Genomic DNA, 10,545 nt, shown 5'->3' on the forward strand with positions numbered 1-10,545 from the left:
GACGACGACGTCACTGGGGCCGTCACCGCCGCCGTCTTCTGCTTCTTCTTCTTGGACGCTAAGTTCAGCTTTTGCGCAGCTCTGTCAGGGAGAAGCAGAGAAGAAGAAGAAATTACATCCCAGCTTAATTACATCCTTATACTTTACCCAGTGCAACCCGGGCAAATATGCTAATTGCAAATAGAAGTCAATTACACACCCTTCAACACACACAGACAGAGACGCACACGTACACATCGCTGTTTACATATGTAGCAACATCTGGATGGGGAGTGGTTCATTTCCCTCCTTGCTACTCAATTCCCTGCGGCACTGAGCTCGAAAGGAGCCACCAAAATGATATTTATATATACTTCATCTTTCCTGCGCTCAGATTGTCTTCGCTCCTCTTCCTTTAACTTCAACTTCTGGATCTCACTTCTTTCTCTGCTCCGTCTGTTCTTTTTCTCTCCTTTCTCACTTCAACACAGCAGGTTCTTTCTGTCTGCATCACTCAGCACCACAGCACTTCACGCCATTTTTAGTTTCTAACTTTTCTTACACCCTTTTATAACTTTCCTTCCCCAGAAGAAACACCTCATATCTATACCGCAGACTGAATTTCTGCTACTTGAAAAGATTGTATAGAAACGAGGAGACAGTTAACAAGAAGTTTTCTCCCCCTCTGTTGTTTTGTCTTTGTCTAGACAGTCACGGTCAAATCCAAGCGTTTTTCTACATGACTTTAGCTTAAAAACAAGAATATTTGCAGATGTATGATGAGAATAATTATGTCTTGACAGTGTGTACCCATCAATCTTTGTCAACAGATATTTCTACTCACTAGCAACAGAGCCTGTACACAATAGTAGTTTATAAACTAAATCATACATTATGTTTATTTCCCTAAACCCAGTTTGTGTCATTATAATATACTGCCTGAGGACAAAGACAGAAGAGGTTAAGTGAAGGAAGACGAGTGAATCTGCCAGCAAGAATTCCCCTCAGTGATTTACTGTCTGTAGTTTAAAAAAAAATTCAATCTTCAGTCTGTGCGTCACTTTATCTCCTTCTGTGGAATTTGAGAAGCCACAATTGAAAGTGGCAGATTTCTTACCTGAACACGCAGCAGCAGCAGCAATATTAACAATACGATAAACTAAAAGAGCTCTAAAGCAGCTCTGGCAGGGGATTCCTGCTCTGTTCCGCTTTAATCTATCCTCACATATATTTCGGAGATTATAAAAAGAGAGAAAGAGAGACCTTGCGCCTTGACACACTCTCTGTCAAAGAGCCATATTCTCACACCATTGGCTTTCAATTAACTGCAGCAGGTTACAGAAATGAGAGCGAGGGAGAGAGTCAGCGAAAGTGGGAGAGAGAGAGGGAAACAGAGGAGTGGGGGAGGAAGAGAGATGTGGATTCAGTGACCCGTGGAACGACGAAACATTTCACCATTTGACTAGCTCTCCCAGGAGATTTGTGTGCGAATTTATGTGTGTTTGCGGCTGTGGATGTGTGCGTGAGTGCACACTGTATGAAACGGGCGTCCACAAGAGGACTAATTGGTTTTTCACTGTGTGCGAGCTAAGCTTACGTATTGCAGAAAATGCGATCAAAAGCAATTACCAGTTTTCTTAGTGTATCAATATAATGCTCAGAAGCTCCAGATTATAGAAAACCGTTGGCCAGGTGCAGAAATTTACATGAAAGCAATAACGGTGTTATTTATTTTCACTCTAAGGTAGCACAAGAGTTACTTTTTTTTATATATACAGAAAAGGAAGTTGAACTCTACCACTTGCTTTCTATGGAACATCTTACAGAAGAGGCTGCTGCAGTGCTGCTGACGGGTGCAGGAGGAGACGTGACAATGACAGATTCGTGCATGCTTCCTCTGCTGCTGGAGATCCCTACTTGTAGCATGCACACTTTTTCCCCACCACTGCTCACAGCTCAGCATTTTTTTTCCATTCTTCTGTACATATATTCGCTCAATGATGAAGTAGCTGCTCATTGGGCAACACATTTATACGGCTTTTTGTGTGATTGTTTTTAGAATGCGTCTTTCAAATCTATAAGCCGCCTCAGTTTCATAATAATTCAAGCTATGCATGTATTGATACGTGTGTATAGACACTATCACACCCTCTTATTATATTCACTCACCCTGACTGGTTTAATCTGTGGCACAACTGAAGCGTGGTAGAAACGCAAACACACACACACACACACACACAAACACACACAAACACACACACACAAGCCACCTAACTGGTAGCGTTTAATGACAAGTGGCCAGGGATTTGGGATAAGTGGATCCATTCCAATCTAACCCTAAAGTGAAGGGTACTTGTTTTCCATCAATCAGCTCCATCTATCTATCCATCAGCTCTTCCTCTGTCCTTTCACCCCCTCCATTACCTTCATTCCTCCACTCTGCTCTCCCCTTCACTTCCCTCCTATTATTTCCACCCCTCTCGCTCGACGCCCGTCCTCATTGTCTCCCCTTTTATTTTATTCTTCTCTCTCATTATTTTTTATCCTCCACCCCTTTGCCTTCCTCTCTGCCCTCCGTACAGCCACCCATCCGTCCCACCATCCATTCAGCCTACCTCACATGTATTGATTTCCTCAGCCATCCCTGCCTCTTCTTTCTCCTCCTCTGTCCCTTCCAGAGACTTTCTCTTGTTAAAAAGCAGCACAGGTCAGAAATTGCCCAGCTAGTAACGCGCCGTGGCTTTGTTTTCCTCTTCCTTTCACACAGCTACAAACACTTTGAGTTGAAACACACACACACACACACACACAGCTGATTTATGGCTGCTGTCCCTGGGCTGTGTTGTTGGTTCGGAAGCTAATTACATTCTATTTAGCAGAGCGTCAGCGGAGGGAGATACAGGCAGAGGCAGAGAGTGATGGTGTGTGTGTCGGAGTGTGTTTGTGCGTGGTGTGGGAGGTCAGTTAGACTGGCACGGACACAAGAGTGGCTTTTCTGACATTATCTATCGACATGTACACACGGCGCGCAATTGACACACTTCTCGCCGCCTATTAAGACACCACGGTGGAAACCTGCACAGTCACACACAAGCCAGAATTATTAAGCAGTAATCCACTGAGTTATAATGGCCACAAGGTTCTTTTGACTCCTGAAAATACACGATACTGGTTTTTATGCTGCACATAAGCGAGCTGGTCATTTGCCTGAAGGATATGTGCAGTGAAAAGCAGCAGCATTACACCTTGTAAAATGTCTTTCCGCTTTAAATTCGACATAAACTCACAATGCAAGGTGGGAAATTGATGTTTGCAAGCTGCCACTGCTCAAAGGAATGGAAAGAAATGCTGATGATGAAAACACTGAGTCCACTTGAGGAGCAAATGAGCCTCTTCCTTCATAGGTCAAGATCAAAAACAAGCACTTTTCAATTACTGTTAAATGACACATGACTAAATAAAATAACAAATATCTCGATTAGGTAATTTGTTGGCCACTGACCACCTATTAAATCATCAACCCACCATCATAGTGGGTGCCTAATTGGTGACCAATTATCATTTGATGGAAATTTCTTTTTAAAGAAGAAGCAGCACAGTAGCTCAGCAGGAGCAAAAAAAAAAAAGAGGCAGCCACCCCCCGATGTCACTGCCATCCTCCATCCAAAATAACAATGCCTTCCCAATTCAACAATTCACACGGGACCTATTCATTTACTCAGCAACCCCCAGCAACACACACACACACACACACGTACTCGCACACAGCCAGCCAAATCCCCAAAGATCCAATCCTCGGAGCATGCGGTAAAAAAAAAAAATTCCTGCACTGATAGGAACTCCCTTCCCCCAGTGAGTAAGAGCGTGCACACACACACAACGGCGTGTCTCTATCCTCCAGCCCAGCGTCCCCAGAGGGCCACTGCAGCACAAGGAAGATGTAGCGCTACTGTACGAGCGTGACATATTCACAGACAGATTGGTACTAATGAAAGATATTACTCACATGCACATTAGCAAGAGGTAAAGGAAAGGTCAGCGTGGAAACTGAGAAATTGTTGGAAAAATGAGGAGGAGAGGTATAAAAGAACATGCTATGAATGCGTGGGAGAAAAGAGGAGAGCACAAGAGAAGGCAATTAAACGAGGACGGGAGAGGAGAATGAAGCGGGAGGTATGAGAGAGGGGATAGAAAGAGGAGGATGAGGAGAAAGAAAGGATGAGGGGGATCAGGTGAGAGGGGATGTGCACGGGGATTTTGCTGTGTGCACACTGCGAGCAAAAGGGAGATTTTGTGTGCGTGTGTGTGTGTGTGTGTGTGTGTGTGTGTGTGTGATAAGAGTGTCTGCATGCAGTGCACGTCTGAGAGTAAAGACCAAGGCAGGAATAGGATTTAGCAGCGCTGCATGGCTGCATCCTCTGACCATAAACACACACGTACACATCACCAAGAACAAGCTGAAATCCTGCGCAGACACAAATGGCAGGAAAATCCAGACGACCTGTGCGCACGAACAGCAGAAACAACAGACACACTAGCTGCCTTTCCGTATAATTATCGTTGGAAACTGACACTTAAGAGCCGGACACACGCCGAGACACACACACACACAGTGACACCTGCACCGTTAAACAAACCGGGGCTCTTTCACTCACAGGGTTTGCGCTCATAAATCGAGCAAAGACAGCTGGCTGTATGTTTGGAATGTCAACCAGATGTGTGTGTGTTTGTGCAAAATGGCCCTGATACCCGGCAGTTCAGGGGGTCACGGAAAGAAATGCTCGAAACAGAGTGCGCGCACATGTGTTTGCGTGTGTTCCCGTACAATTTACGAGTTGCGCCTGGTTGCCGGAGGTTTGACAGACAGGCAGCATTATGTCTGCTGGACTGAGGCATGACAGGTATATATCAAACACACACACACACACACACACACACACACCACCGCCGTACTTCATTGTGTGCAGATTTAGAGAAGTAGAGGACGAGCGAGAAGGTGTGAAAGTGAGAAGAACAACCGTCAGTATCATTTACAATGTGATTTAAAGCAGCTCATTAGATACGACATCTCAGCAGTGCCTCAGACACTGTGACACACTCATAGTCTGGTGTTACCCATTAATAATTTACACCTTCATTTTGAGCTTGCCATGTTTTTTCATCAATAATTTACCAATATCACCCGTGTCTTATTTATATTGTGCCGCTCTGCATTTCTCTAGATTAGATGGCACAGCTCATCGACGACTGATGACTGGAAAGTCGATTTATACGCTAAGACAAAAGTAAGTGCGCTTATGTACAACGCACAATAGAATTCCCCTTTTCCACCACCTTCAGCCTGCAAAGTGGTTGTTTTGTTTGTTCTACCAGCTTGATTCGACTAATTGAGAAACACCAGAGCAGAACAGTCTGAATAAGGGGATGTGTGGACTTTTAAACCCAGGAGGAGCAGAGCCCAATGATTAATCTTACCCAAATGAGCTAATAAGGGGTTTGTCATATCCTCGGTTCCACTTAAAGATCCCCTCTAGTGAAAGCCAAGCCTTACCTTTGTGTAACGCGTTGTGCTTTTTATATGCAGGAAGATACATCATGAGTGAAACAAACCGTCAGCCCCGTGGCTGAGCATTTCCACCTGTAGTGCACCAGTGACAGTCTCAAAAACACAGAATTTCATACACGACACATCTGAGGAACCCATCTTGTCAACTTCCAGGGTTCTTTTTCAGAATCAGTTTCTGGTGCGAACATGTATGACTGAATTGCTTGAGTACTACAACTTGCCATTGTATAGTGTGCAGCAGTTGGTTTGAACAGAGTCATAGGTGAGCTGGTTTGCTTGAGCTGCAGCGAGTGGTAAACAGACAGAGATGTCAGTATAGATCTGCACATTCCAGAGAAGGCAGTGGTGTAGAGTTGCATTAAAGCCATTTAAAGGCAGGGAATGGTTATTTTCATGCAAAAAAACAACAACATTTAAACATGTAACTGTGATACACAAAGATGAGTTTTTAGGGGTTAAAGCAATGACCAGGGAAGGACTTCAAGTTACGGCTTTCTGTTTGATGCTAATTCTCTACCTAACACATCCTAAATCCAGAAAGAGTCATTCCTGTGGGATTAAGTACAATTCAGCACTAGTTTTGTGATTAGCTTTGCAAGATTTTCTGGTTCCCTGCGACTCACTAGAAACAGCTACAGATACCTTTAGTATTGTTTTGTCGGTAGTCCTCTCATTTTAGTCAAATTTAAACACAAAAAATTGCAAAAAAAAAAGTTAACAAGACAAGATCAGCAGGTTTAGATGCATCTGATTACGCTTGTTGAACTATTAAGGCCAGACATCAGGATACGTTGCCTGTCTGTTGGAACTAAGTGAACAGATCAGATGAAACAGGGGGTCGAAAACAGCCGATGTTCCTGTCATTAATCACCTCACCGTGTAAAGTGGATGGATGATCTGTCAGCGGTGTTTTGATGCGAAAGCGTCTTACCTGGCAAAGAAAGAGGCAGCGGCGGAGGTGGTGGATGGTGCTGTGGTGGTTACAGCTGGAGTGTGAGAGGGAGAGTTGGTGTGCGACGATGGATTGGTGTGGGAAGGAGAGTGTGTGTTGTAGCGGTTCAGGGCAGCTTCAGTCAGCTCGTCTCGCGAAGCCTCCGAGATCATCTGGGAGATCTGATGAGAGACAGAGGAAGATATTTTACAATAAATGACAAGAACGAAGAGTTTAGAGAGTAGATAAAGAAAAAAAATGCTAAATTAACACTATTCACATAATCCACAGATGAGTCACTTTAGGTTGTACTTCTTAAAGGCTCAAGTTTCTTATATGTCCGGTTTGGTTAATGACACAGTGCAGACACAAACTCATTGATCACAAGTAGGGATGCACGATATATCAGCGACCACATCAGTATCGGCCGATATTAATGTTTTTTCCCATATATCGGTATCGGTTCAATGAACCAATTTAACTGATGTGGAAAACCGATGATTGTCTAACATTAGCGCCTTTGTCTCTATATTTAATATTGCTGCTATTTCACAGACGTTTTTACTTAAATGTTAAATATGTTAAAATGTGTTTGAATATGTTTTACTTTTCTTACATAATAAAGAAGACTATATGGTGTAGATTGGTATGGGCTCACAGTGCTTACTTATACTCATTTTTCGGTGTGAACAAAAATTTAATATCGACATCGGTAACATCGGTTATCGGCGATATCAGAGATCTTAATATCAGATATCGGTATCAGCCAGAAATTTCAATATCGTGCATCACTAATCACAAGTGTAGTTTTAGCTGGACACCAGGTCAGAGAGAGTTAAAACATTTTCTCCTGAGGGGACATGTTATGTTGCTGTAAACGACCAGATCTAGTAAAAATAGAAAAACCCATCAAAGACAACGACTGAAGAACAGAAGAGCAAAAGGGAAAGAAAAAAAAAAAAGACAGAGCAAACTTGGGATTCTCAACGAAGTCACTCTCTATCATTCTCCTCTGCTCCATTCAGACAGATGCAATCCTCCCGATTGCTTTGATCATGTTAACTGTATCCATGTCCTTCATGACGAACACATCACACACACCACCGTTTATCTGTGCCCTTGTCTTTCCCAGATGGTCAGATAAGAGAGCCCGGTCTGGTTTCCCACACCCATTCTGCTTCCTGTCAACCGATAATTTACTGTTTGTCCATTCATGTATGTGTTCTGGTTCATTTCCAAAAGCCCTGCAACGATGTCAGACACAGTAGTTCTTACTGGCATGTTTGTGTCTATGATGAGAAGAAGTTCAACTTTTGGAGAAGAAAAATTTTCACAACTAATGCAACTAGTGTGTGTGTGTGTGGGTGTGTGTGTGTGGGTGTGTGTGTGTGCGTGTGTGTGTGTGTGTGTGTGTGTGTGTGTGTGTGTGTGTGTGTGTTTTCCTTGGCAGACCGACAACAGACAACCTCTCCAGTGATCACAGTGAACCGGCAGCAGAGTGCTGTGTAGGTCCCAGATAGACACAAACAAACAAACAAATAAACAAACACATCCTCCTCCTTCTGGTTTCCCTCTTTCGACCTCCTGACTTCGTTCTCTCCTCTACTTGTTTTTCTCGTCCTCCCTGTTCCTGCCCTCCCAGGTTTCTGTCTGGCTTCACTCTCCACTCTGAAGCTATTCACATTTGCGATTTATTATTAGATCATCACTCACGGCATTTGTGCTTTTTTGGAATTTATTCAGGGAAGAGAGTCGGGGAGGACGAAGAGATGGACCTTTGAACTTATAATACTGGAAAGAAATGAAATTTTCTGCTCCGACTGAGTTACTGTTTCATTAAATATACACGGGGGCGGCCGGCTAGGAGAGGAAGCTGCTGTCCCTGGTTGATAGTGTTCTTTATTTTTTGCTGTTTAAAATATAAACATATTCAATATAAGTAATATATGACATATAAATCATTATTGCTGGGTGAGGGAAGTGCTGCGGTCGTGGCCTTTTTATTTGTAAATGATAGACTGTGTTTAAAAGATAGATGTAGCACCGTGATGTCGCTCATTGGTTTGTAGACAAAAGGTCCGATACCTCAAATTTTAACCCTCACCATCCTGGTTTTTTGAAACTGGAAGTGACGAGCTTAGGGTGGATATGACAAAGAACTCGAGGACACAAGCAATACCACACAGAAAAACTCTATTTTACTCTAAATGGGGCCTTGAATTTACAAAATAAACTTCATGATGTATTGAAGGAACCTTAAAACTAACAATTAAGACCATAAACATGTTTACTGCGGTTATAAATCAAACAAAGTGCACAGTCATCTCCTTGTAGATTTCTATACATTGTGACTTCTTTCTGCAGTCAGAGGAGTCGCCCCCTGCTGGCCGTTAGAGAGAATGCAGGTTTAAGATATTTGTGCCTCGTCTTTATTCCACCGACCCAGAGTCAACATCCATCCTTTATATACAATCGATGCCTTAAACAGCTTTTTTCTTCTGGGAGTAATAGAAGCATCACTCACTCAGTGCAGCCAGTTGTTGTTTAAAAATGTGCACATTTCCAAACAATTTTTAGGCAATCAGCATCCTCCAGTCTGATGTGAAAATGGCAACAGGTACGGATCATTATTCTGCCATTCAGAAGTTTAGTTCAGCCACTCAGTAGAAGCATTTATTTGTCATTAAAAGATGCAGATGTCAAACGTGTTTTCAGCAAGATGTATTAAAACTGCAAATGGAAATATTCTTGATTCAAATAATCATTAAAATAAGTCCAGCAGGTTTTAGTTTCTAACTATAGTTTTTAATGTCATGCCAGTCTGGAGTGTTGTTAATGTTCACTCAGTGTGTGTGGAAATGAATTTACTTTTTTTATCTGTTGGTGTCCAATTAATCAAATTAGGAAAGCAAATTAGTAAAGCATTGGACTGCATTAATTTGAATTTGTTTAGTACCTTGCTTTTAAATCAGAATATGTCCCTTCCTTTAAACGGTTTGATCTGGCATTCATTCTTTTATAATTTAATAATCTATTAGACTCTATGCCAATAGAAACAAAGTAAAAGATGAAAGTGTTCACGTTTCTTTTGGTTTATGTTTTAGTTAGATGTACAGCATGCCCGTCTCTACGAATGTGAGCGTGTGTGTGTGGAAACATCTGAAGCTTATAGCACATTTAACTGCACTGTATGTGAGTATGTACTGCATTAGTTTGTCACACATTCATGTATGTACATAGCACGCAAAGGCATGCTTGTGTGTTTGTGTGTGTGTGTGTGTAGATGACGCATTCATGACATAGATATGGATTATTGATTATAGTTCTTTATGTGCTGCCCGCAGCCAGACAGCAGAGCACCTAAATCATTACCACGCGCTCCAATAAAGGAACTATAGCTTTTGTGGGAGTTAATGCATGTCTATTGTGAATATGTCTGTATGTGCATGTGTCTGCACTTCTCTGCACCTGTGTGGGTATGTGTGTAAATCAGCTCCACTGTGCGTATATTTACTGCTGAGGGCTCCTGGGGTCCAAGCATGCCGCCCACTGCCTTGATAAATTACCTATTGTAAATTAGATTCCTCTATAGTTTATATACCGTACTCCTTCGTGCATTTACGCCCATTTCAGATGCTCAGACTCGGCGTGCCCCTGCATTATTAAAGGCATTGTAAGCATATAGAATATAGGTTCAGTAAGCTACAGGGATACCTGCATTTATATGGGTTACTCATAAATCCTTATGAATGAGAAGAAGGAAACTACTTGTACGGTGTAAAAAAAAAAAAAAAAAGACTGGGGCCCTACAGAGGGTTATGAGGCCCACTGAAAACTGGAATGAAAGTGCTTGGAAATATATGTGAGCCTCAGCTTTGGTGGAGCAGGTCTGACTGCTGGGGCTGGATGGACACATTCTCATTGTCACGGCACAAGACAGAGCATCTACAGCCTTGGTAGAAGCTGATACTAACAGCCAAATGCTAAAATCAGCAAAGTAACTTAATGACAATTTTAACAAGCTGATGTGTAGAAGGTATAACGCTTTTACCATCAGCAGCAGTAGGAG

The 10,545-nt window shown here is 42.5% G+C and overlaps 1 protein-coding gene across 1 annotated transcript in view; it reads right to left on the minus strand.

The window, feature by feature from the left end:
- kif26ba (kinesin family member 26Ba) overlaps nt 1–10,545 on the minus strand; it is a 106,727-nt gene that overhangs the window by 56,347 nt on the left and 39,835 nt on the right. Inside the window, exon 5 of the mRNA XM_008295139.1 lies at nt 6,477–6,658. Coding sequence (XP_008293361.1) covers nt 6,477–6,658 — 182 coding nt within the window. The remainder of the gene's footprint in view (nt 1–6,476; nt 6,659–10,545) is intronic.

This window comes from Stegastes partitus, unplaced genomic scaffold (assembly GCF_000690725.1).
Source record: "Stegastes partitus isolate 25-593 unplaced genomic scaffold, Stegastes_partitus-1.0.2 Scaffold1024, whole genome shotgun sequence".
Classification (NCBI taxonomy): domain Eukaryota; kingdom Metazoa; phylum Chordata; class Actinopteri; family Pomacentridae; genus Stegastes; species Stegastes partitus.